General features: G+C 39.2%; 1 protein-coding gene across 4 annotated transcripts in view; it reads right to left on the reverse strand.

The window, feature by feature from the left end:
* SLC35B3 (solute carrier family 35 member B3) overlaps positions 1 to 21,572 on the reverse strand; it is a 30,526-nt gene extending 8,954 nt beyond the window's left edge. For all 4 annotated transcript variants that reach the window (XR_013813771.1, XR_013813772.1, XR_013813773.1 and 1 more), the window contains exons 1-6: positions 21,460 to 21,572; positions 18,060 to 18,353; positions 15,061 to 15,182; positions 9,282 to 9,436; positions 7,926 to 8,033; positions 2,156 to 2,253 (exon numbers count right to left, since the gene is read on the reverse strand). Coding sequence is in view for 1 of the 4 variants with exons in the window: in XM_079776846.1 (XP_079632972.1) it covers positions 2,156 to 2,253; positions 7,926 to 8,033; positions 9,282 to 9,436; positions 15,061 to 15,182; positions 18,060 to 18,260 (684 nt within the window). In the remaining 3 variants the exon portion in view is untranslated. The remainder of the gene's footprint in view (positions 1 to 2,155; positions 2,254 to 7,925; positions 8,034 to 9,281; positions 9,437 to 15,060; positions 15,183 to 18,059; positions 18,354 to 21,459) is intronic.
* Positions 21,573 to 27,819: the final 6,247 nt, after the last annotated feature.

The raw sequence follows: 27,819 nt of genomic DNA on the forward strand, positions 1-27,819 counted from the left end.
TTTTACAAATTACTTCTTCTACCTCTGTGATTTTATAAATAAACTAGAGGCCTGGTGCAGGGATTCGTCTGCCGGTGGGGTCCCTCGGCCAGGCCTGTGCCCTCTCACAATCAGGGACCCCTCAGGGGATGTCAGAGGCCTGGTGCACGGATTTGGCCCAATCCCCGCAGGCCAAGAGGAGGGACCCCACCAGTGCACAAATCCATGCACCAGACCTCTAGTATGCATATAATATCTTTGGTTAATCTCTTCCCGCCCTCCACCTTCCACCTTCCCTCTGAGATTCATCAGTCTGATCCATGTTTCCATGCCTGTGTGCTGAGCGTCTTCCCCCTGGTGGTCAGTGTGCGTCATAGCTACCGGTCGAACAGTCGGACAGTTAGCATATTAGCCTTTTATATATAGACTAGAGGCTCGATGCATGAAATTTGTGCGTGAGGGTGCGTGTGTATCTCTCAGCCTAGCCTGCACCCTCTCCAATCTGGGACATCCCACTCACAATCCAGGACTGCTGGCTCCCAATCACTCGCCTGCCCGCCACCTGATTACCCCTAACTGCTTCTCTCTGCCAGCCTTATCACCCCCTAAACCACTCCCCTGCCAGCCTGATCGATGCCTAACTGCTCCCCTGCCGGCCTGACTGCCCCTAACTGTCCTCCCCTGCTGGCCTGGTCGCCCCCAATCCCCACCCCCCCCTCCCGCCAGCCTGGTCGCCCCACGCAGCCTGCTTGTTCAGTCGTTTGGTCGTCCCTCACTAACCCCCCTGCCGGCCTGGTTGCCCCACGCAGCCTGCTTGTTCAGTCGTTTGGTTGTCCCTCACTAACCCCGCTGCTGGCCTGGTCGTAGGCAGCCATCTTGTTAGGGCGTGAGGGTCAATTTGCATATTACCGCTTTATTATATAGGATGCAATACCAATCATAATACCAATGGCACTTCTACTTTATTTGGGGACATGAATACCCAAGAATAACTATTGATAGTAATATTCTGAAAAACAAAAGGAACAATGGTGGCTAGTCCTATTAGATAGTAAATGTTGGACAAAACTACTGTCATCATATGGTTCTGGTGCAGAAATAAATATAAAAGACTATAATTCTGGATGCTATGTTAGAATATGAAGTAATAAAGAAGGCACTTAAAATAAGCTAAAAAAGTGGATTATTCAATAAGTGATACTGGGATGAGTGAACAACCACATGGAAGAAAATTTTTAAAGTTTTGGGTAGATCAAAGATTTAATAAAAAAGGAAATCATAGCCCTAGCTGGTCAGCGTCAGTGGATAGAGCACTGGCCTGTGGACTGAAGGATCCCAGGTTCGATTCCGGTGAAGGGCATATGCCTGGGTTGTGGGCTCTATCCCCAGTTGGGGGTGTGTAGGAGGCAGCCAATCAATGGATTCTCTCTCATAATTGATGTTTTTATCTTTCTCTCCCTCTACCTCTCCCTTCCTCTCTCTGAAATCAATAAAAAAATATATATATTTTTTTAAAAATGGAAATCATAAAATTAATAGGTAACTTGAGTAAAATTCTTAAATCTTAGTGTTAGGAAAGCCCGTTTCAATCATAATATATAGCCAGAAGCCATGAGGAAAAGATAAACCTGTCCACATAAAAATTATAAACTTCTAAATGGAAAATAATACCAAATACAAAGATAGGAGAAAAATGATGTATCAAAGGATCTTTTTAATATGTAAAAAAGTATAATCATTGGGGAAAAATTTATCAAATACCATACCATTAGCTATTAGCAGTGGTAGTAGCATTTTTATTTTTTTACCTTCCTATGTTTGAATGCATTACTTTTATGAAAATGATAAACTAGTTTTTAAAAAAATGTATTTTTATTGATTTCAGAGAAGAAGGGAGAGCGAGAGATAGAAACATCAATGATGAGAGAGAACCACTGATTGGCCGTCTCCTGCAAGCCCCCTACTGGGGATGGAGGCTGCAATCCGGGCATGTGCCCTTGACCGGAATTAAACTTGCAGGCTGATGTTCTATTCATTGAGCCAAACCAGCTAGGGCAATGATAAACTAGTTTTAAAATGCAATGCCAATCTTTAATACCATAACTATTTCATAAAATTAAATATATCACCATTTTGAGTCTGTGTGTTGTGAAGAAAAAAACACTAGAATATTTACCATTTCAGAGTTAGAGGCATTATGCAGTTTCATAGCCTTCTCTTGAACATTTCCAATAACAGCATCAGCACATAGTGCCAAGGAAATAAGGATCACACCTTCAAGAAAGCACAAGAAGAAAAAAACAACCTCCTTATTTAAGCATATGAATGATAATCAAGATTTTTCACAGATGCAATTGGGCTAAAAAATAAAAGCAGATATTAGTCACATTTGTTTCATAAAGCTGAGCATTTTTATCCACAACCAATTGTAATAGGCACATAAGTCACATAGGTGATGTTAATGAAAAAAAGTAGTTAACACTAATAAACTGCATTAATGCTGTCACCATTACTGTGTTTCACTCTCATGTCAAATAATAGTTCTGCTTTTAAACTAAATTTTATGTTTGAAAGGAATATTGTATTAAGTAAATGTAGAAGAAATTCTTAGATTTACTGGGATTTGTGGTTAGTCAGATGGAGAGGAAAATCATTAAAAAATAAATTTATTATTAAAATGTTTGATTTAAAACACATACACATGCATACAGTTGTGAAGGCCTTTTCTTTCAATAGGGGTACTAAAAATTATGCACTTTCTCTTTTGTTTAAACCACACTCATAAAAAAATTCTCTATGATTTCCAAGTTGTTCCGGCTATCTATCTATCTATCGATCTATCTATCTATGTATGTATCTATCTATCTACCTACCTACCTACTTACCTACCTATCTATAAAATGTCATGAAACCTGAAATTTAAAAAAAGTACACCAAAAACTCAGGAACTTCTGAAACAATTAGGGTGCAGAATCATTTCATATTTATATGATATCCCCAATTTTTATAGTTATTCCATCCAAATGTAATTCAATAATGATTTTATTAACTTGTCAATCAAATTGTTTCAATTAACTTAGTTTTTACAGGAACAATTCTTTCTTCAAACTCAACTGTTTTTCCATTGTTGTTAATCCTCACCTGAGGATATTTTTTTCCATTGGTTTTTAGAAAGAGTGGAAGGGAGGGAGGAATGAAGGGGGTGTGGGGAGAGAAGGGGAGAGAGAGAGTGACAGAGACATCAAAGTGAGAGAGACACATAGATTGGCTGCTTCCTGCATGCACTCCAACCAGGGCCAGGAATCGAACCTGCAACCCAGGTACATGCTCTTGACTGGGAATCGAACCCAATACCCCTTGGTGCAAAGGCCAAAGCTCTAAACACTGAGCCACACTCAGTTTTGAATAATTCAAGTAAATATTTAATTATTGCATAATTATAACAGGCCCAAATGGCATAAACAAATCCAGAAATCAACACACTCATACAAACGTGAGTGTCTCTGGAGAAGCAGGCTCTTTTGGGGAGCAGTGATGGGGGAATTGCTATTGGGGGACAGGAAGAAGATTGAAAGTGCAAGTGTTTACTAGTAGATAGTGGTCACCAGTCACGGTCCTTTACAGAAAGATTAAACAGCAGCCTTGGTTACATTTGTGAGTCGGATGAAATTTAAAGATATGCACTTAATTGGGACTTTTCAAGTTTTCAAACTTATTCTTCAATTTGTTTATTTTTTTAATATATATTTTATTGATTTTTTTACAGAGAGGAAGAGAGAGGGATAGAGAGTTAGAAACACCGATGAGAGAGAATCATCGATCAGCTGCCTCTTGCACACCCCCTACTGGGGATGTGCCTGCAACCAAGGTACATGCCCTTGACCAGAATCGAACCTGGGACCTTTCAGTCTGCAGGCCGACGCTCTATCCACTGAGCCAAACCGGTTTTGGCCAATTTGGCTTTTTATAATCTAACTTAGGTATTTTACCTATTCATGCATTTTTATTCATCAAACTTGATTCTAAATGCTCTTTTTCTTGTTTCATATAACAAATCTAACCTCAAAAGAAAAACACATGGTATTACTGAAGTTCCTGAAAACATGGCCTAGTTCCTAAAAGACATCCCAAAAGTGCTCTGAACAATGGAAACAATATGAAGTACTTTTTATAAAAAAAGATTTTTTTTTTAGAGAGGGAGAGGGAGAGAGAAAAACATGGATGTGGGAGAGAAACATCAATGGGCTGCCTCCTGCATGCCTCCTACTGGGAATCGAACTGGCAAATTTTCGGTGCACAGGACAATGCCCAACCAACAGAGCCACACTGGCCATTATAAAAAGCTGAAATAATTTTATAAAAATACCTGAATTATGGGGGCAGAAGGCGGGGGCTAGAGGTGTCAATGAGGAAAAAGGGAGGCAGCTGTACTACCAACAATAAAGATAAATTAAAAAAGAAATAAAAAGAAAATACCTGAATTGCATCCTAAAGGTGGACATTTATGTGAATAAGTAAGTCTGATATACCCCTTTATACATTCAAAGTTTAATTTATGTCTATCTTAATCATTTTAATAGTTAATCTCCTTTAGATAATATACTCTTATAGATCAGGGATTACGATAAATGCTCAACTATTATTAACTAGAGGCCCGGTTCATGAAATTCGTGAACGTGGCGGGGTAGGGGGTGGGGGGAGGGAGGTGATGTCCCTCAGCCCAGTGTGCGTCCTCTAGCAATCTGGGACCCCTCAGGCGGGGTCCCTAGGCCTGGCCAGTGATCAGGGCCTATTGGAGCTTCCCTTCCCCCGGCTGCCGGCAGCTGGCCCAGCCTCTGCCGCTGCCACCACTTGCCATCTGTGTGATGCTGCTCCTCCCTCCCCTGCCACTGGTCACCTCCCTCTGCGAGCACAGGTGTGGGGTGCGATCACTTGGCTGGCCTTGACCTCCCTCTGCTGGGCTATCGCTGGCTGGCCCCACATACCCGCCACAGCGTCGCTGGCTGGTGGCCTGGGCCTCCCTCTGTGGGGCAATTGATCGCGGGGCCCCCAGATCGATCGCCCGCAGAGGGAGGTCCCACCGACCCACTGCAGTGCTGCCAGCCTGGTATCCTGGGCCTCCCTCTGTGGGGCAATCGATTGCAGGGCTCCACAATCAATTGCTGCGCAGAGGGAGGCCCCGCCCACCCGCCGCAGCGCCGCCAGCTGGGTAGCCTGGGCCTCCTTCTTTGAAGCAATAGATTTCGGGGCTCCACAATCGATTGCTGCGCAGAGAGAGGCCCCACCCACCCACTGCAGTGCCACCGGCCGGGTAGCCTGGGCCTCCCTCTTTGGAGCAATTGATCGCGGGGCTCCACGATTGATTGCCCAGCAGAGGGAGGCCCTACCCACTCAGCCGGGGCTTCGCGACTGATTGCCACACAGAGGGTGGACAAGGCCTCCCTCTTTGGTGTGATCGATTGTGGAGCCCCGCATCAATCACCCCGCAGAGGGTGGCCTGGGCCTCCCTCTGCGGGGCGATCGTGGGGCGATGGTGGGGCCCCCCGACCAATTGCATTGCACCCTCCTTGGCTGGCCCGGTGCCAGTGCATGTCGTTGCATGGTCATCCAGAAGGTCCTCCGGATGGTCGTTCTGCTGTTTGGTTTTTTGGTCAATTTGCATATTATGCTTTTATTATTATCCTATATAATAAAAGCCTAATATGCAATCATCCGAACTGCGGAAAGAATGGTGGAACGACCGGTTGCTATGATGTGCACTGACCACCAGGGGGCAGATGCTCAATGCAGGAGCTGCCCCCAGCCTGCAGGCCCCAGGCCAGCTAAGGTGTGTGCCAGCGGGGATCCTCCGGTCGCCCCGCAGAGGGAGGCGATTGGTGGCGGCGGGGTCAGGGCCGGCAAGCGAACAGCACCAGGCCGGCCAAGGCGGGTGCCAGTGGGGGTCCCTCCAATCGCCCCACCGGTCGCCCCACAGATCGGCCCTGATCTCCGGCCAGGCCTAGGGACCCTATCTGTGCATGAATTTCATGCACCAGGCCTCTAGTAGATTATAAAATAGGGTTAGGTTCTAATTCTCTTAAGTATTTCCACGTAACTCAGACAGAGTTAGCACTTCAGCTATAGTGAGAAGTTCCAGACCACCTCTTTCCATAATTATCATCACCACCATCACCTCATCCCACCAGGGTAAATGCTCTCACACCCATTACTTCATCGTCTCATTCTGTTCTCTCACCACCTGCGTGTGAGGCACACTATCACCATTACCTCTGGGTAAGGGAAGCGCAAAGGGAGGTGGCACTTTAGCCACCATTATATTTCTGACCAGATTGTGAAGGCATGTCACTGATAGCAAGTTCTGTGCCTTGTCTAAAACTGCCTTTTCCTCAAGTAAGAGTCAATTTTCTCAGTTTTCAAATATACTCTTACTTTTAGATTTGCAGATATGAAAATGAAGTGTTTCTGAAAAATCTAAACCATGTTAGAAAAACCTGCAGCAATAAGTTTTCTTTGAGTAAAACTCATTGAAGTAAGGATCACTTGCACCGAATGATCCAAGGTGAAAGAACAGATATAAGAGGTTCTACACATCTTCTGGTTCTTAAAGGACAGCTCCAAGAAGCTGAACTGGTTAAATTTTAATCCCATAACTTAGCCTGGTTAAACAGATTAGTAAGAAAGGTTGACTAACAACAGGTAAGAATAATGAAGCTGATGTAAATTATTTTCTTCATTATGTAATACTCTTTTCCTCACAAATAATTATACTTACTATACTTTGTAGTATATATAATATATATGTAATATACATATTTTTTCTGTTCTCTCAGAGTTTCTTTGAAGACTTAGATACTTAAATACAATTTTTGTCAGGTTAGGAGATGGGGAGATGGGATGATACTAAAATAATTTTATAAATAAAACTAAATAGTTAAGAATGACAATATGTATATATAAACAGTTTCTCCATAAGATCTTTAGAATGAAAACAAGATTCTAACACATTTTTTATCCTTATTTATTTCTAAACATACTATACCTATTCTGCTTGTGAAAAAAAATATAAAATTAATTTACAAAATTCCACACGGCACACTACTGTGGAGACTTTAAGCATGTTAAGGTTATGACCATATTTATATCACCCAGTTTAATATTTAAGCACAGTATACCTTTCCCTCTTTAGCTAAAACAATGACAAATAAATGTGCAAGTTTCAACCTAAAAAAAAAATAAAAAAATTACTGTGATTCTCCTATAATTCATGTGTATATTTCCAATTCAGCCATAAGAAATTGATCTATCATGTACTGTACTTGATAACAGAAGATTTTGACTGAGCAAAGAACTTTCTGTCACATCAGAATACATTTGTACTAAAAACATTGCTGTATTTCCAGAGTTGTAATATTTTTACTACAACTTATTTGGAAAGTCTGAAAGCTTTATGTTAGATACTAGAGGCCTGATGTACGAAGATTTGTGCAACAATAGGCCTTCCTTTCCCTGGCTGCCGGCACCCGGGACCTGGGCCTTCGCTCTGGCCGCCACCTTCCACCTTTGCTCCGGCCCAGAGCCGCCTTCTGCCTCTGCTCCAGTCCAGAGCCGCCTTCCACCTTTGCGCGCTGCCCAGAGGCCTGGAGCAGCCGGGGCAGGGCGAAACGCCTGCATCATCGCCATGGCGATGACGCAAGCATCCTGGCCCAGCCGCCGCCATCTTTGTTGCGTCAATTTGCATATTCCCTCCTTATTGGCTGTGGGCACCGCCATCTTTGTCGCGAACTGATGGTCAATTTGCATATTCCATCTTTATTAGATATTCCATCTTTATTAGATAGGATGAGACTTACAGATGTCACATCATTTAAAATCCTTATGAAGTTGTAAAAATTCTTACTGTAAACCGAACTGTCTACAAAATCTAGGAAGACAAAAAAATTCCTTACCTGTCAGGTTGAAATTGGGTGCAATTGTGCTGTCAGCAAGTGTAAACCATATCAGGCCAAGGCTCATACACACCGCAGCAGACACATCTGCAACATTGTAACGCTTGCCTGTGTGATAGAAATGTAAGTCAACTTCAGAATGGAAAGACCCACTCAGCATAGTTTTAGATCTATGTGTTTAACCAAGGAGGTCAGGAGTCTTTTTATATCTACTGTCAAAAATATATGAAGAACACTGAGGTCAAGGCATGAGATAGTCACAGAAGATCTTCTGAAAATTAAATGATCAGCGAGCACTGATGTTTCAGATATTATCTGTTATGGTAGTGAGTAAATATGAACATTTAAAAAGTATATGGAAATTAATATGAACACTAAAAAAGTTTATGGAAATTAATGCCTCCTTTTCCTTATGTATAACATACAGCTATGAATTTTCTTCTAGTTTACAAGTTTACAAAGTAACCAGAGTAATTATTCAGGCTATATAACTGTTTAAGTTTACAAATACCATGATCAAATAACTACTAGGTTAGTATTAACTTATTTTAACATAGCCACATTTAAATAACAAAACCATGTAGCGTAACTTCTTGGAAGGAATGTAAGGAAATATTATACATGCTCAGTTAGTTATGACATTAAATGTGGTTTTTAATAGGGACTGAGATCATTGTTTTTTCCTGTGTGAATAGTTATCCTGAAATTATATGCAAAGTAGTTGACAGATGTGCTTTCATTAAAAGGGATTTTTGGGAAGACTACTAATGGATAAAATGAAGTCAGGTTGTATAAGGATGTTGGTGATACAGAAACACTTGATTATCAACACATGAGTATTCCTCATGACAGTGATATGAACAACTTGTTCTGCTGCTTCTTGCTTTGACTGCCTCCTCTTTTACTGCTATTTCCAAAGAGCTTGTAACTTGACTGGAGCTCTAGGAAATCAAGAAGCTAGCAGAACTGGTAAAACAGAAGTTCTGCTTAGGTTAAGTTTTACTTCAACATGAGAATGACCCTTTTGTATAAGGAGGTAGAGATAGATCCCTGAAAAGTACAGGACTGAAATAATTGAAAAAGGAGCTTTCCAGGTACTTAGGTGCTTCTGAGCTTTTAATATGTGAATACAGTATTTCTGGAATTGTAAGTAGACTCCAGACTAAAAGAATAAAACAAAATACTATTTTTATCCTATCTGAGTTCAAATTATTGATTTCAGATATTATCACTCAGAATTGTTATAATATCTACAATGTTCATTAAATTGACCAAAGTTTAATATTTTTCCTAATGCTAGATGCTATAATATAGCCTACTAGTTTCAAACAGGATGAAAATACATCGTTACTATACCTTGAATAAAAACTCCTCCTAGCATTACAGGAATCAACTTGCAGCACTTGAAGATGACTTGGGTCGGATAATTCAGGTAGCCCAAGGAAGTATTTGATAACCCCATAGTACCCACAGTAAGAAAAGCTATTATCATGTAGGTTTTTCCTGGTATTCTGTAAAAGACAATTTTTAAAATCTTCATTTTGGGACCCAATTCATACTTGTTAGATAATGTGTTTACAATGTGTAAATGTCTACTTACTCTTTTTATTTCTGTTTAGTATTTTTAGAAATATTGGTTAAATATCACTATTTTAAAGTTATAACCTTGTTTATTATATAAAAGAATATCACTAAAAATAATGATTCACCCTTATTTAATCAATCTTAATTGAGAACTCCCAACTGTGTGAAAAAGTGGTATATTAGCCACTTACATTCTTACTGTAGGTATAAGGTATAAAAACTATCTTGACTAAATTTAGAAAAAAAATAAAAATAAATTTTGGCCTTTATAATGGTAAAAGGCACCTTAATTAACTTATAACTTCTAAATTGTTCTGTTTCTTAATGTTTCCATCTAGCATTAGGAAAAGTACATCCACCCATTCTGCTAGAGAAACTCGAACAGAATTTCTCTAGAAAAATTACATGTTTAAAACTCTGCACATAATATTTATTACTATAATATCTTATGATTTATTTCTGTCTGTATTCTGTAAAATGTTAAAACAGCCAACTTTCTGATGAGGAATCTGACTCTCTTGTTATGATCCCAAATCTTCTACTTTGAGTTCTATCTGGATTTTCTAAAGAAAATTCTTAATTTGGCATCTTCAGAATTTTGAGCTATCACTGTGAGCATATGCTCACTTTGACTAGACATTTAATGGTCTAAAATAATACTCTTGTACATTGGTGTGACTAACACAGGAAGCACTGTTCACATAATTATGTTATGCTGCCTCCTTAGATCTAGTTCCTATTTTGGGATTTGTGTTCATGTTTAAATCAAGGGAACAAAATTCTTTCATATTTTAATATGGCTAGATGTAAGGCAAAATAATTTACTGGAAAAATTCAATTAGAATGCATCATTTCCACTTACATTTCAATTCTGAGGCCTTTTCCTACTTAACTACTAATACAGTGGTCAACATTTAAAGTCCACATGGAAATAATTTGGCATGCCCGTATGCATCAGTGTACACAAACACTGATTTTTACTCCGTTCGTGGGGTTTAACCCCCAGTGCATACCATTAGGTAAGCAGGACAGCTCCGCTTCTCTCGGTAAGGATAGACGTCACCTTAGTCAAACAATGGCCAGAAAATAAAAAATTCCAGCCAGAAAAATCACAAGGAATGATTAGAAAAGCAGCATAGAACAGGTAGAAAAAAAACACCCAGCCTGAAACTTAGAAAACCTAAATTCAAAAGGCCCAATTCTGAGAGCAACTTGCTATATGAACTCATGAAAATCGCAGCACTCCTCTAGGTCCGTTTTCTCATTGGTAAATGAGGAAATTCGAGTTCATCATCTTGCCTGTGGGATTCTCATTGTTTCTGTTTTTATTTAACATCCTAATTGCATACTTCCTTAGATATGGTGGGAAAATTGTAACTTGAAGTAATAAAGTTACAAGGTAATCTTTGTTGCAAAATAACAAGTGGTATATTTAGGGTATTATACTTGACCATGTGCTTCACCACACATGTACCACCTTTGATTCTCATATGAAACAGAAAAGTTAAGAAATTTCCCTGAGCTCTTGACAGCTGTTTCGAGGCAGTGCAAGACTCAAAGCTGTTTTCTGACTCCAAATCCGGTATTCTTTAAAGTACACTGGTATTCATAAAAACAAAGAAAGACAAAAACTAAGCAAAGGTCTATAGAGCAGTGCCACTTAACACGTTAAGCGCCAAGCCTGTTTTGTCTTCCTTTCCATTTAGCCCGCGATATCCGATTTCACCGATATGCTGGCGGCCGGAGATCTGTGTCAGGTTGCAATAAGACTGCATGTATATTTTCAGATATATTTCTTGTATGTATTTATCGCAACCTGTACTCTTATTCTTTTAGAAATGCTTTTTCTTCAGTCAGCTGTCTGTGGTTCGTGTTCCAGTGTAGTTTTAAAATTTTTTCTTTACCCATAAGAGTGACAATGTCAGTAGAAGCGTGTGAAAGCGATTCAAGTGAAATTAGTTTTCCTAAAAAACGTCGTAGTCGTTCTTTTTTCGTCATCAGAGGATGAGGATTTTGAAGAATGGCATGATCCGAGAGGTAATCAACCAAGGATTATGCCTTTCACCTATCTGTCTGGCTTTAGGATTGAAGACTCGAATGTAAAGTCATGTGCAACAGTAGAGAATTCTTATGAACTGTTTGTGCCTAATGAATTGTTTGAGGATACCGCCAAACAAATGAACTTATACGTGTTGCAAAAACTAGGGATTGAAAACTCGCAGCATTTGTGTAGGAGGACAGTGACAAACAAAAATGAAATTAAAACATTTTTTGGGTTGATTCTATGGATGGGACTAGTTAGACTACCATCTTTACGTTTATATTGGTCCCATAATCCTGCATATATGCAAACTTTCCCCCAAAATATAATGTCAAGAAATAGATTTGAAATATTATTACGAATGCTGCATTTTTCAGACAATAGGGAGACAGATGTTTCCAATAATTTATGTAAAATATAACTAATAGATAACATGGAAATAAATTTCAATAAATAGTATGATCCATCTGAAGCTATATGTATCGATGAATCTTTGATACCATTTTGTGGCCGCATAATATTTAGGCAATATTTAAAACAAAAACGACACAAATATGGTATTATTTAAGTTGTGCTGCGGATCTGGGTACACTTATGCTTTTCATGTATATGCAGGGAAAAGTTTAGAAAAAGAAAATACAACACCAACTAATGCTGTAATGTCTCTTTGCAGAGATGTATTCAATAAGGGACACACGTACACAGACAACTGGTACACGAGTTTAGATTTAGCATATAAATTACTCGATAATAATACTCATTTAGTAGGAACATTACGTTCAAATCAATGGGGAAATACTCATGAAGTGACGTCAAATAAATTAAAATGGGGAGAAATTATAGCAAAAGAGAACAAGAAAAGAATAACCATTTTAAAATGGAAAGATAAGCGGGACATCTTACTTTTTTCAACAAAACATACGTCAGAGATGATGAATGTTGAAATAGATCAGGTCACTACTTGAAACCAAAAATTGTAGTGGATTATAATGCAGAAAAAGCAGCAGTTGATATATCTGATCAAATGAGTGGCTATAATAATCCGTTATGAAAATCCATGAAATGGTATAAAAAGCTAACCTTTGAGCTCCTACTAAATACTGCTGTTCTCAATGCTCATATTTTATTAAAAAATATTAGCAAGAAGAATATGAGTATCACAGAATTTCACAAGAAATTAGCTGTCCATCTAACAAATTGTCAGGATGAAGAAATTCAAAGTAGCAGTACTGTAAATATACCTCAAATATCTCGTCACAAACTACAACAAAAAACTGGAAGGGTATCTAAAGTTCGAAGATATTGTAAAAAATGCTACGAAGATAATGCAGCAAGATTTGGACAAGATATTGCCAGAAAGTTGACAAAACAAGTTATAACATTCTGTGAAACCTGCACAGGACAACCATTTTTGTGTATACCGTGTTTTAATAATATTCATTAACATTTTTTTTTGGTAACAAGTAATATTTAGGTACATTCTTTTATGATCTCCAAATTACTTAAAATATATTAATAGAAGAATATAATTTTTTAAAATTGTATTTCGTCAGTCAACAGTGACTGATGCGGCCTGAACGAAAAGTATACTGTCAGTCACCGGTGACTGATGAGGTCTGGACGGAAAGTATAGTGTCAGTCACTGGTGACCGACATGGTGCTTAACGTGTTAAATAAATTCAGAGATGAATTATTCTCAGAAATGAATTCAGAAATATGAGATTAGGCGTACTTTCATTGTAACAGACCTCCAAAGATGTTTTATAAAAAAGTTTTTCATGGGCTGCAGAATAAAAAGGTTTCAATTCTTAATTTTATTTATTATACATCTATTCTCTCAAATCCCTTCACTTTGTTTAAATCAAACACAAATGATGCTATCTTTAAATATGTATGATCATGTGGTTTAATGGTTGGGCTAAACATGGCTTCGGGCTCACTCTCCATCTTATTTGGGTAGCTGAGAAGGAGGTGTACCTTTTTAAAATTTAGGAGATGCAGTTTCTTTGTCGTTTTTCATTTAATAGAGACAGTAGTAGATTCTTTTATTTAGAAGCAACAGAAGTCCAGCAGTTTGCAATAGGTAATGAATCATGAGGGTTCCTTATGTATTAGTCTTGACATATATATTTAATTATTTTCTATTCTATCACCTATGGCTAAATCTTACAGAGTTTCAGAGCATGAAAATAGTGAAGAAGATATCCTCAGATTCAAACATTTTTAATATCACTGCTATAATAATTTATTGGCAATATAGAGGTTGAGAGGTAAAATTAGACCCATGAAGAAATACTGAAGATACAAATTAAAATATTTAAAATTTTATAGTTATTTCCATACAAACATAAAAAACATTTATGAAAGAAAAAAGCTCTGAAAATTTTATATTTTCACTGAAGGATTAAACATTTGTATCAATGAAGACAAAATACCAGTACAGTATTAGAGCACTTTATTACATTTTAAACTGCCTAATATACATGTGAAATATTTACATATTAGGCTCTGATATGTCAGAATAACCACACTTACCAAAAACTTATGTTCAATTTCCTTACCACTTTCTAATTATAATTAGAGGCAAGGTTTTATTGTATATTGTTCTATATGCCATTAAAAATATATGGAGATGTTTCTACCATCCAAATGGCCCATTTAAAACATATTGTCAGCCCTAGCCAGTTTGGCTCAGTGGATAGAGCATCAGCCCCAGGACCAAAGGGCCTGGGTTCGATTCTCCAGTTAAGGGCACGTACCTTGCTTGCAGGCTCCTCCCTGGCCCAGACCCTGGTGGGGCTCATGCAGGAGGCAACCAATCGATGTGTTTCTCTCACATCGATGTTTCTCTCGGTCTTTTCCTCTCTCTTCCACTCTCCCTAAAAATCAATGGAAAAATATCCTCGGGTGAGGATTAACAAAAACAAAACAAAACAAAACAAAACAAACAAACAAACAAACAAAAAAACATATTGTCAAACAAGCTCCTTTGGTTTTGATGAAAAGGAATATTATGAAATTTCTCTGATGTCTAAGAATGCAATTTCAGCCACTGGACATTACAAATATGACAATATTAAGTGAAATATATCTCACAAAACAAAACTTAACTATACATTTTAAAAACCACTACAAAAACAGGTATTGGCATTTCAATTCACCACTTTGATGTAGTAGCACTGTAAATCTTTCAGTAATCACACCTATGTCAGTGAGATTTATAAAACACACATGTACATATGCTTTCTCATTTCAAAATATATTTACTACATGTTGAGCCTAAATTATATTTTTTATTTGATAACATACTTAGAGATTACTTTTTTCAATGTATAATGAAAATATCATATTAATATTTTTAATAAGTTGATTAAACTGCTAAAAATGGTTGGGTATTAGATGTTTTATTACATTTATTTCATGTATTACACTCTGTATGCCTAAAAAACAAAATTTAACTACTACTAGTGAACTTAACTGTCAAAAAATAAAAACAAACAAACCACATACCTTCTTCTTTTGTCCTGAATAAGCTGAAGTTCTATTAGGCCAAATACGGAGTAAAATGCAAACTGTACTAATGTAAGGTACCAGCCATAGGGCTTAAAACCCTCCACTGAAAATATTAATTCCTGTCAAAAGACACATGAATACTGTTAAGTTCAAGAGAACAACCAATTTCCTCACAATAAATTCCAATACACAACATTTATTAAAAACACTCAAATCATGACACTTCTCAGAGGTATAACTAGAGAAGTTAGGAGGCCTTTCCAAAGAACTGACACCAGATGTCCAGGTGTGAAAACCAGGAGAAAAATTAAAAGGGTGAGGGATAGCAATGAAGCAACATTATTGTATGCTTTTTTCTCTCTCTCTTTTAACATTTACTGATTTTACAGAGAGAGAGGAAGGGAAAGAGAGAACATGGATTTCTTGTTTCACTTATTTACGCATTCATTGCCTGACCTGACTCCAAATCCTCACCAGGGATCCAACCCACAACCTTGGCATATTGGGACAATGCTCTAACCAAGTGAGCTACCTGGCCAGGGCCTTTTCTTTCTCTCTTTTTTAAAAGACCAAAATTAGAAGAGTTGCCCCCAAAGTGAGAAAGGTACCTGATTCAAGAGCTCATTTACTATTTAAAAAGCATATTTCATTAGAAGTCTATTATCTCAGGCCTGTTTTTCTGTAAAACTATAATCAGTTCAAGTCAATTTAACGTTAATTTTTTGAATACTTGTGCCACAAATTATATAAAACTTCTTCTTGTGAGGAAATGGTTATTTTGCCTAAACATAATGTTGTACCATAAAGTATTATTTACATTAATTCTTTAAAAGACATTCTTAAAAAGTCATTAAGAGGTGTTCTAATAGTTATTTTACTAAATCAGATTTTCCCCACAAATATACATTTCAACTGTATTTTAAATAAATTAAAAAAATAAGATTTATGTATAAATTTTCTTTCAAAGAAAAACTAAACATAGCTTCTAAACAGACCCTGAACTAGACTTTGTACATTTAGAATACAGCGTAATTTCTCAAATTTAGATATCATGTTAAGTAAGTCTGCAAAGTATTTAGGATTTTTCTGGTTTATGAACTATAAAACATGAAAATAGCTTGATTAAGTATTTTGGCATTCAGATTATATAAATATACAGCTAACTTCCATACAAAACTCCAACCATTTTCTTTAAACTATTTTAATATGCAATTATGTGTCATTTAGTAGCAACGTCAATTTCACAATGATAATGGTGTTACAAACATATTTATAGCGATTTATCTAATTTTAAAAGAAATTCTGCACATTAGCTATAAATTAAAGTCTCTGATCATTAATATATAATGAAATTTGTACAGTAAATTTCTAATTCATTTTCCTTTGCAATGACTAACTTTGCTCCCAAGTTATTTGGTAAGAATATTTAAAAAAAAAAGTTTTCAGCAAGAATTCTAGATTTTATTTGATAAAATTTACTATTTTTTATTGTTCTTTACTGTGATATCTGAATTTTTATAGCATTTTGTAGTGGCAAAGTCAGTTATTATAAAAATTAAGATTTTAATTCATGTTTTTGTTTTACACTAATACTCTTCATAGCATTTTTATAAGCTAAGGAATAGTCACAAATCACCTTTATTTATACTTATATTTTATCTTTAAGACAATGTCAGAGTACAATGATTAATCTCACTCTGATTAATACTACAGCATACCAGAAATATCTGTGTTTGAAAAAAACACAATACCCTCCTTTTCTTGAATTATAAAGGGTTCTCTCATGTTGGGGAGTTGCATAAAAAGCAATGTTGGTAATGGCTGAAAATACTAATGAACTGACCATCCTACCTAATAATAGACAAATATGCAAATTGACCGTACCTTCGCTATGCCCACGGTTGGCCAGGAGGCGCAGGGGGGCGGGACTCGGGGTGGTCGTGGTAGCCGATTGGGCCAGCGGGTCACTGAGCTTGCGTCGCCAGTGGCGGTGCGAGCTCAGTGTCTGCACCATGGCTGTGCTGCGGCACAGAAGGGGCCTCTGGGGCAGCGAGCTCACGTCCCACCGCGGACCTGTCCGCTCAGGCACCAGGCCTTTCAGAAGCCTCCGCCACCCCGGAGGCTTCTGAAAGGCCTGGTGCACCAGCGGACAGGCACCCAGCTCCCCCCTGATCGAAAGCGAAAGCGTGTAGGGGACCCTACACGTGCATGATTCAATCATGCACTGGGCCTCTAGTTAATAATATTAGTCCATTCCAAAATTCTGTTTACACTAGCCTAGATCCTCCCATCCAGCCCATGTCTTTGAAGGTCAGGAATTTACTGCTGGTTAAATGTATACAACTATGCCATAACACAATGCAAATGTGAGACAAACTGTGGAAAAGTTAGAAATGTTTGGCACAGGTAAAAAAAATAAGGTTCTGCCAAAGTTAGAATAGAAAAAGAAACTAACAAGAATGAAAACACAACAGGTGTTTCAAAAAAAAAAAAAAGAATTCAATGATCACAGGATCAAAGAGATACCCTTGGAAAAATATAAAACATCTGTATAAGCTTTTTTCAAAATAGACCTGCTATTATTAAGCTCCAAGAATGAAGAATGAACTGGAATACAGCTTTTGTGCTATCATTACAGTAAATTTTAATGGAGAACTATGTGCCAGAAACCAATCAATACTTGAATTATTCACGTTTAAAAACAAATACATGCTTACATGATCTATATTTTGTTAAATATTTTAATTTTTTCATACTTTTAATTTCTTAAGATTGTCTTTGCTCTCTTTCCCTCACTTAAAATATTGAATTCTGAAACTGTGACCTCTGCTGAAGCAGATTTACTTTTAAGAGGCCTTCTTCTACTACTATACTGAAAACTTCAAATTTGTGAATAAACCAGAAACTTATAAAGAAAAATATCTTGAACAAAACTCTTAAGTGCTTTTATTGACCATAATTGTTATAATTACCATAAACAAATAACTATTTTTTACCTGTAAATATCCATAAATGAGGTAAAATACAAAAACTCCAGCAATGCATATGAAAAATTGAGTAAGTTTGTTAAATCTGCTAAGATTTATGCCAAGCACTACAATGTCATCTATTGACTTGATGTGTGGTGACATTGTTTGGGTTTTGGATGGAACAGTTATAGAAATATATTTCCTGGAGTTGTTGAACTTGAGATCCATTGTTCTTATTTTGCCACATTCAGATTTTCCAAAGGTATCTTTGTTGGTTTCCTCGCCTTTGTTCAGTTTTTCTTTTGCTTGCTGAGCTAAGTCCTAAAGAAGGAAATAGGCCATGTAAGCAAAACATTTGGATCGTAAAGTATTATGCTCCAAATAATATTTCAAATCACACTTTAAAAATTATACAGATAAATCTCATAGTCTCTGGATATTAATACATTAATTCCCCTATTCAATCTTCCAATCAACCAAAAACATGTCGACTCTCCAATTTATCTTCACCTAATAAAGACCAATACGTCATTAAATTAAACATATACCATTCTCATTTCCAAAAGCTAATCTCATATTTATTGCATCAAACACACCTTTATGTTTTTATATGTAGAAAAATATAATTTTTTAAAGCCCATGACAGTTTATGCATGACATCTTCACATTAATGTCAATTCTTATTTGTAGAAGAGTAAAGAACAACTAATGCTTCTCATATATTAAGACAATATATTTGCTAATGACATTTTAAAATAAAGTCAAACAACTGCAAGTGACTTAAAAAGCTAGATTTATCAGAAACTACAGAAAGGAGGATATACGTTAGCAATAGCATCTCCTAGGCAAAAAAATGTTTTCTTTCTTTGGAGAAAATAATTTTAAAAGTCTTTAGGGAGGTGTTGTTCAATGGTTGTAAAGTTTTAGTTAAACAAAATGAGTAAATTCTAGATATCTGCTATACAATAGAGTGCCTATAGTTAAAAACAAGGTGTTGTGCGCTTAACATGTTAAAAGGGTAGATCTCATGTCAAGCGTTCTTAATCATACAAACAGACACAGAAGGGGAAATAAACTTTTGGAGGTGATAGATATGTTTACTACTTTGATTATGGTGATAGTATCACAGGCATATGCATATATCCAAAATTCATCAAATTGTATATATTAAACGTGCAGGTTGTTTTTAAATATATATCAATTATACCTCAATAAAGCTGTTTAAAAACAAAAGAAAAAAGTCTTTGAAAAAAAAAAGTTTTGAGGATTGCAAAAAGCTGAGAAACACACAATTTTTTGTTAGCCTGTAAAAAAAAACAACAACAAAAAACATGAAGTCTCCATAGATGACTGTTGATTTTCTTTGGATTTATACATAGGGGGGCAAAAGTAGGTCTACAGTTGATGGTATGGAAAATAATACAATAATTAATAAGACAAGAATAAACTCTGATTTACATACTTACAACTATAAACTTAAAAGTGTAACATATTAAATGAAGGGCTCTATTGCACTTTAGTAAACACTATTTAATCAATAGTATTCCTCTTCTTTCTAATACTTTGTCACTTCAACACACCTACTGGCAATCTTATGAGCCACAGACCTATACCAGACACGCATAAATCCCTGCAGCACTGTTACTTCTTGGACATCTGTGCCAAAATATTGACATCCATACTGAAAATTTACACAGAGCATCTAAAATGAACATGGAGATAAATTCACTTCTGTTGCTTACTGGAGGCACCAGCACTAGAAAACCTGCCTTTTAAAGCTTTGCATTTAGAATGCAGTTTTATTAATCAGAACATCATTGGTCAGATCATGTGACTGATGAAGACCCTGTGAGCTCTGAAACCCAATAATTGTGATCTTAAATGTTTGTTATATCCCTTCCATTTCAGACATTAATGACACTACTAATCAACATCTAAAGAAATTAGGCCAATGTCCTTGTGGTGCAGGAAAAAAAAAATCAAGCATAAAGTTAACACTGGTTAACATTTCAAATTAAATGATCGACATTTTGCTTTGCTTTAGAAGTTTACAGTAACTCTTAAAACTAAGTACAAAAAACCTAGAGCTGTGACTCACTGCCTGAGGCCTCTTACTAAAGACAACACAGATATTTAATTTTAATTACCTAAAGGCACAAATAACAGCTAAAACTGAATAAAAAAGCAGTATTTCTAGCACATAGTAAATTTAAAAAATTATAAATAACTAGTGATAATGTTGATTTACAACGACCTACTGAAGTCAAAAGTATTTCAGTAAATTTCTTAATCCAGTCTTTTCCAACCTTTAAAAGAAAAGTCTCCCACAACAAAAGGGTAAAATATGAGGAAATTATGCCATTTCAGTGTAAGTAACCTGAAGTAAACTTGATTCTGTATTTTGTCACCCTCATTACTACAAATAAAAGGATCTTACTATTATAGTTAGATTAAGTGGACTCTAGATATTAATCATGACCTATGGGGAATGATTATAAAACAGAGAATAATAAATGCTGTCCCAATTCTTTGTACACACCTCATTACACAAAGTTTAAGAAACCGTGTGGTAGGTTACTCTTTTTGAAGGTTACTCTTTTTTTCCAAGCGATAAAGCTAAACTAATTATATATATATGTAGTATAAAACACACTTATATAAATTATTTTCAAATGCTGCTATCTCTTTCTCTTCCAAGTCACAAACTATCTCAATTCACTTAGAAAATGTTTATCCAAAAAACGATTCTCGACACCTGCTATCCTCCTGATTATGTCCACCACTAAAAAAATCAAAACTCTCTTAGCACACCCAATCTTCCGGCCTTCGTTCAATCTTTAAAAGAAAAATAAAACGGCTGGGGAAGAGAACTGAGCTGCAAAGACTGGAGGGTCAGCATAGCTTCTAGTGGGGGTTTAAGACATGAATTTAACGAGCTGGTAAGAACAATCACCTTGCGCTGCAAATCAAGTGGACAGCAGAGTGCCCTGCCTAGCGCAGAACCCGGAAGAAGCTCCGAACTAAAACGCAGGCTTGGAGCCCGGGTGCGGACGCTTCTCCAGAGTCTGTGAGGCCCCTGCGCGGGGCGGCGGGCCTGCGACCCGGGCACCGGGCAGGAGGGAGGGAGTTCTCCCGGGCTGGAGGGCACAACGGGGCCCAGGGCAGCGCCCCTCCCTAGACACCATGACAGCAGGTTTGTGGTCTGCACCGGAGGAAGTGACCCGCGCTCCATCCCAACCTCAGCCTCTCCCCGCAGGTTCCTGAGGGATGAGGGGCGGTTCTCGGGGGCAAGGAGGGCGGGGCGGCCGGGTCCCAAACAGGACGAAAGGCCCGAGCGACACGTCTACTCCCGAGCCTTCCGGTGACCCCAGACTGGGTGGCGCCGGCCAGACAAGCGTCTCCCCCTCCCCACGTCCGTCGCCATCACCTCCTGCTTCTCCTCCTCTTGGACTAGTCTCGCGCTTTCCGCCAGGTTGCCGCCTCCACGCAAAGGTCCTCGCCGGGCCGGCGCCCGCGCGCCACTTCCGCCTATGTGTCTCTGCGCGCGTGCGCAGTCTCACGGCCCCGCCTCCTGGGTGGCCTCGGGCCACCGGTCGGGGCTACCTCTCGCGCATGCTCTCTCCCCTCCAGGGCGCGGGAAGAGTGCAGCCGAGGTGGGCCCTACAGTGCGAGGATAGCGCTCCTAACCCACTAAAAATGGCAGAGGGGCGGCGCCCGCCAATGGGGTCAAGTGTGCTCCGCTGGTTCCTGGGTCCGAGCCTCAGCTTCAGCAGCCTCCTGGTTAGCAGGGGCCTGGGACTCCCTGGCTTCTGCAGCCCCGTGGGCGCCCAAGCAGGAGGAGACCTCCTGTCAATGGCCCTGCATTGAAATTTGAGAAGGCGGCCAAGAGGAGAAAGATGACCCCGCATTTAGAAATCTTTGGGGTTCCCTCTTCCCTCTACTTGATCCTAATGAGATGAGGCAAAGTCCACATACCTTTCTCTGCTTCCATGTTCTCACCGGACTTGCACCTGCTTTCTGGTGTAAATGGACTGAAGTAACACTTGGGTTGCCTCTGACATTATAATTCAGCTCTTAGTTATCACAACCCCGGTCCTTGCAACACAACAGAAGTGCTGCCAGCATTGTTTTGACAGTGTCACTTACTGCTCAGAATGTAAATTCCATAGCTTGACCATCTATCAAACTCCTAAACATCTACCTTGGGTTTAGGGCTACATCTGCAATTACTGGGATGTAATGATGTGAAAAACCAAGATGGGATGGGTAGGTGATACGTTGTTTTTAGTTAACACTAAAATGATACCGAAGGCAAAGACTGCTAGGACAAAGCTGGAACATTTTTGAGTGCGTGTTTTGGATAACTAGAAAGGAATGAATTAGATTAATGTATGTTAGAATCCAGTCAGTTATGTAAAGCTTTTAAAATCTCACAGGCATTATACAGAAAGAGCATGTGTGTTTTGTATCGGGTGTTGCTTTCTGTTGAAGTAAAACAGATATCTTCCATTGGAAGTGATGGGTGTGGCCAGGCATTTTCATTCAATCCTTATTGACTAGTAGTAGGCAATTAGACAGACAGGAGCAGAGCAAGGACAATGGCCAGGTACAGAAGGTCACCAGAGCAGGTTCAGAAGGTCACCAGGGCAAAAATCCCAGGTGCCTAGCAAAGGACAATTATTGGGTGGAACCTCCCCCCCAGGGTGACCTTTCCTTCCCTAGCATATTGCTGGTCATTTGGTTTGGACCCCCTGACCTTTCCTCCCTAGGGATAACATCTAGGCCTCAGTTGTATTCAGCTCTAGTCCCAGAAAAGCAGCAAAACCAGACAAGGGACACCAAGGCTGACCTCAGGACCAGTTGCATTGGATAATGACCCTCTGCCCTGGCGTCACCCAATCAATCAGTGGAGGCCCAGACCCTGAAAGGACACACCTGGAGAGCTGATGGATATTCTATTGAGATCTTCCCCTGGGACCTCCCCTAAGATCTCCACTCTTGAAACCCCTAAAATGGAGGATACAGTGAGCTCTCCCTCTAGGAGCATGCCCATGCCTTTCCCTCCCCTCCCCCTCCCCCCAGGCTTGTTACCATTAGCTTCCTCAGTCCCAAACTTTGCCTCTATAACTTGTTTCCTAAGCCCATTTCTTTTATGCGTTACTTCTTCCACCTCTGTGATTGTATAAATAAGTATTCTCTTATAGTTGAGTCTTGGCTCTGAATTCTTTCCAAACCAGAACTCAAGTACTGAGGTTGCTGAACCCAGGTTTGGTCTGATCCCAGTGGTCTAACGCCTGCTGTCATTCCTGCCACCTACAATAGACTAGGTTAGGTAGGTGTTATAAGCATTTTATAATGTTGAAATTAAGGCTTGGAGAATAAAAGTTTCTTAAAGAAATAGTAAATGACAAAGGCTTTCAGTGATCCCATACTGTTACCCAATGATGTGGATTTAATACTACTGTTAGGCCTTTAAATAATTTATTGAGCCGTATTAAATAGACATGAATATAGGTCATATATACAATCCATCATTTAAAAGTATGAGCTCCCTGCCCTCAAGGAGTTATGGATACACACGAAAAAAAAAAAGTAAATGTTGGTACAAAACAATTTACATTACAGGAGGTGTCATAAAGTATCATCCACTCAGGCATGCATGATTGCAGTAACCTAACAGGTCTTTCTACTTCCCTTTATTTCTCTATATCCAAATTCATTCAGCAGCTGGAATGATCCTTTCAGAATCTGTGACCAAACAGACATTTTCCTGCTGAAAGACCTTTTATGGCTTACGGTTTTACTCAGATTAAAGTTCAAAACCCTTATTGCGGCTTCTAAGAAAGAACTTGATGTGGATGGACCACATCCACAGCTACTCTTCAAAAGCCATCCAACCCTCTGCAAGCATATTAAGCATCAGTGCTCAGGACTTACTGTTCCTTCTGCATGGAATGCTGCCCTCCCCAATGTTCACAGCACATACTTCCTCATTTTCTTCGGGCCACTGCTCAAAGGTAACTGATCAGACAGTTCTTCCATGACTCTCCTCTCTAGGAGAGCTAACCCCTGCAAGCATGCACGTGCACACACACACACACACACACACACACACACACACACACTGTCCTCACCCTGCTTTACATGTAGGAAGTTATGATCACTTCCTACATATTTATTGTCAGTCTCTCCCACATCTTTTTGTTGTTGTTGTTGTTAATCATTCTCACCGGAGGATATTTTTCCATTGATTTTTAAGGAGAGTGGAAGAGAGAAGGAAAGACAGAGAGAAACATCGATGTGAGAGAAACACATCGACTGGTTACTTCCTGCATGAGCCCTGACCAGGGCCAGGGCTCGAGGAGCCTGCAAACAAGGTACATGCCCTTGACTGGAATGGAACCCGGGACCCTTTGGTCTGCAGGCCGACGCTCTATCCACTGAGTCAAACCGGGGCTAGGGCTCCCCCACATCTTTTGTGTTGCTGCAATTTTGTTCCACAGAACAGGAATTTTGTCTCATTTATTCACAGCTATACTACCATCATCAAGAACAGAGTGATTGGGGCATAACCTCCACTCAGTAAATACTTCATGAATGACTATGACTAAGTGCCAAATGAGTGTTAAGACAGCAGAACGGAAATTAGAAGTAGTAAAATGTTGACTGGAGTGGATTATGAAAGCTTCCTTTAGAAGGCAGAACCTAAATGATGCTGAGGGTTCAAATGGGTTTGGTACGGGGAAAAGAGGGAAGAAAGGGTAGTCCAAGCAGAGTCAACCAAAATAAACAGAGGCATTAGACAAGGCAGTAATCCAGTCTATAGAATTGCTAATATGCTGATCTCTAAAAGCATAATTAAACAGGAAAACTGCTAATAGCTGATCTGTGAAAATTCACCTTGCCTCCCAAGGGCTAATTTCCCTTCGCAAGACCATTTTGTAAGGCCATTTGTGGGCTTGTCAAGTGGTCCTGGTGAAACTGAGTTCTGGTTGCCCACAGCAACAACTTTAATAATACACTCTTGCATCTTTTATATTTCCTTCCCATTTTCCTCATTGCTTCTCACTAGGATCACCACCGAAACGATCTAACTTCACTGAAGTAATTGTCTTAAGGTTGCATTTGTGAAAAACCACGTCAGTAAAGTTGGTGTAAGAAGAAAACCTCAATGCAGCCGCTCAGGTCTCGAAGTGGGTCACTCCTCACTCAGATGGCGGCAGGAATACCTCCTGGTGTGCTATGGCATGGCGATTGCTAAGGCTCTTCTTACCTGTGGTGGCCAGAAGATGAACATGAAACATTAATCTGCATGGTAGCTCTGACACATGAATGGGAAAGGGACAATGGTACTTACAAGGAAATTTGCTGGCTTTTTTTTTTTTTTTTTTTTTTTTTTTAACTTTCATGATCAGCCAGCTATCAACTCAGGGCTCAATGCAAAGGCAGGAAAGCCTCCATATCAGTATTTAAAGAGACCTTCATCTCTTGCAGCCTCAGGAAAGACTGCTAAACATCAGTTCAGGATTTAATTATAAGGGTAGCAGGGCTGCAAAGGTGATTAAATGTATACCCTTGGAGATCTCTATGCTAAAGTCAGTGCCCTGATAGGGGAGGAAAAGGACCGTGAGCTCTAGGAAGGGGACAACTGTGTGGGCAATACTAGGAACCATGAACCTCTAAATCCCCTTGAGCCCCTTGGGATGGTAGAAGCAATCCTTTCCCTTTGATCAGGAGAACAGCTTTCCCTCACCTGAACACCACGAAAAAGCTTCATCAGAGACAGGTGCCTGACAAGATCATGATTGTCCTCAAGGTCTGCTCCAACTTCCAATTATGGTCTCCAAACCAAAAATTAGGGTCAGCTCTCAATATAGCCTGAGTGGGGAAATGCAGCCCACTTTGGGGGAGGAAATAGCTGTGTCACGTGAAGCATCACTAAATCTAGCTGGTAACAACTAACAACAACTATGAGACCACTTGCCAGAATCCAGGAGCGAATGTAGCAGGTATTGAGCTTGGGGAGAGATGAAAAGGGAACGGAATATCAGGCTGGATAAGGGAGGATTTAATGACATAGGAGCAATCTCTATGGCTCAGAATTTAATAGGGGGTGAGGACACCTACAGCTAGTCCCAATGCCCTGCTGAGATAATTCCTTGAAGCTTGAATGCAGAAAGCCTACAGTAAATGAAGCAGGGATAGTGAAACGACCTTGATAACATTGAGGAAGGAATCAGAAGCCTCAGGGTGATGGTGTTTTTAGAATGAATTTGTTATGTGAGAACAAAGAATGCAACACCTGCCCATGTTCCCTGGGAAGGCTTGGTGGACACTGCCTTCAATAAGGCAATACAGAATACATTGGTGAGAAGGATGTTGGCATCTCCGAGAATCTTAGTGTCCTCTGTAAAACAAGGCTAAAGTAGAAGATGCATGTATCTAGGATCCCTAATAACCAATAGGGACAACTTGGGTGATATAATTCTAGAGGAGCAGTCGCCCAGTGACCAATAGAAGCAAGGTGGATGTAAATACCAAAACTAGCATCAGAGCCAGAGTAGCAACCATGTTGCCTTGGTCCACAGGCTTATAATCCAACTGTTCCTAAGGGTGAGACAGATGTGTATCTTAAGAATATTGTTTGCCTTGAATAACCATGAAAGCAAACAAAAGAACTAGTGAGCAGAAGGCTGACACTAATTGCCTTAACAAAAGTTACCTCATACCCAGGCCTATCAATGGAGGGGGATCCCAGTCCCTTGAGGAAGAATCTTGCAATGCCACCAGGAGTTATCTACAATGAGTTCCCAGCATATCCCCTAAGGTACCAAAAGCCATTTATCCATGGACAAGCATACTATACAATATGAATTACCAGATTCAAGGGCTGTTTGATACAAGGACTAAATGGACATTAAATGACTAAAGCATTCAAAATGGAGGTCAGGTGATAAAAGGAGTTCTGGCCAAAATTTGTCTCATAGCATGCCCAATGGGTCTATGGATTCCCTGAGGTATAATTGGTATTGACATGCTTAGCAACTGACAGAGCCCTCTCTCATCTGTGATAAAAGTTCTTATGGTAGGAAGGGCCAACTTGAAGCTCCTGAAATCATCTCTTCTCCCTGGACCAAGACAGCACATTGGAAGCATTTGCATCCTAAGAAGAAATGCAGGTTGTACTACCAGCAAAGACTTTAAAATGTACAGATGATGACCTCTATCATATACCCATTCAATTGACCTTTTTAGTGCTTGGGAAAATTAGGTGGATCATGGTGTATGTTGGTAGACTATGTCCAAGTTGTGGCTCCAATAGCGGCTGCTATTGTGCCAGTTGTTGTATTTTTAAAAAAATAAATCTTTATTGTTCAGATTATTACAATTGTTCCTCTTTTTTTCCCCCATAGCTCCCCTCCACCCGGTTCCCACCCCACCCTCTGCCCTTACCCCCCCCCCCCCCACTGTCCTCATCCATAGGTGTACAATTTTTGTCCAGTCTCTTCCCGCACCCCCCACACCTCTTTCCCCTTAAGAATTGTCAGTCCACTCCCTTTCTATGCCCCTGATTCTATTATATTCACCAGTTTATTCTGTTCATCAGATTTTTTATTCACTTGATTTTTAGATTCACTTGTTGATAGATATGTATCAACAAGTTGTCCCAGAGGCTTCTTACACTATCTTCATATTTTTGGATTTCCTGGTTGGGTGTTTATTGCTTCCTCATACTTCAAATCTTTGGTTTGATCCTTGGGGTCCTCTAGTCTACTGTTGGATTTCT

Source organism: Cnephaeus nilssonii (genome assembly GCF_951640355.1).
Source record: "Cnephaeus nilssonii genome assembly, chromosome: 7".
Lineage (NCBI taxonomy): Eukaryota > Metazoa > Chordata > Mammalia > Chiroptera > Vespertilionidae > Cnephaeus > Cnephaeus nilssonii.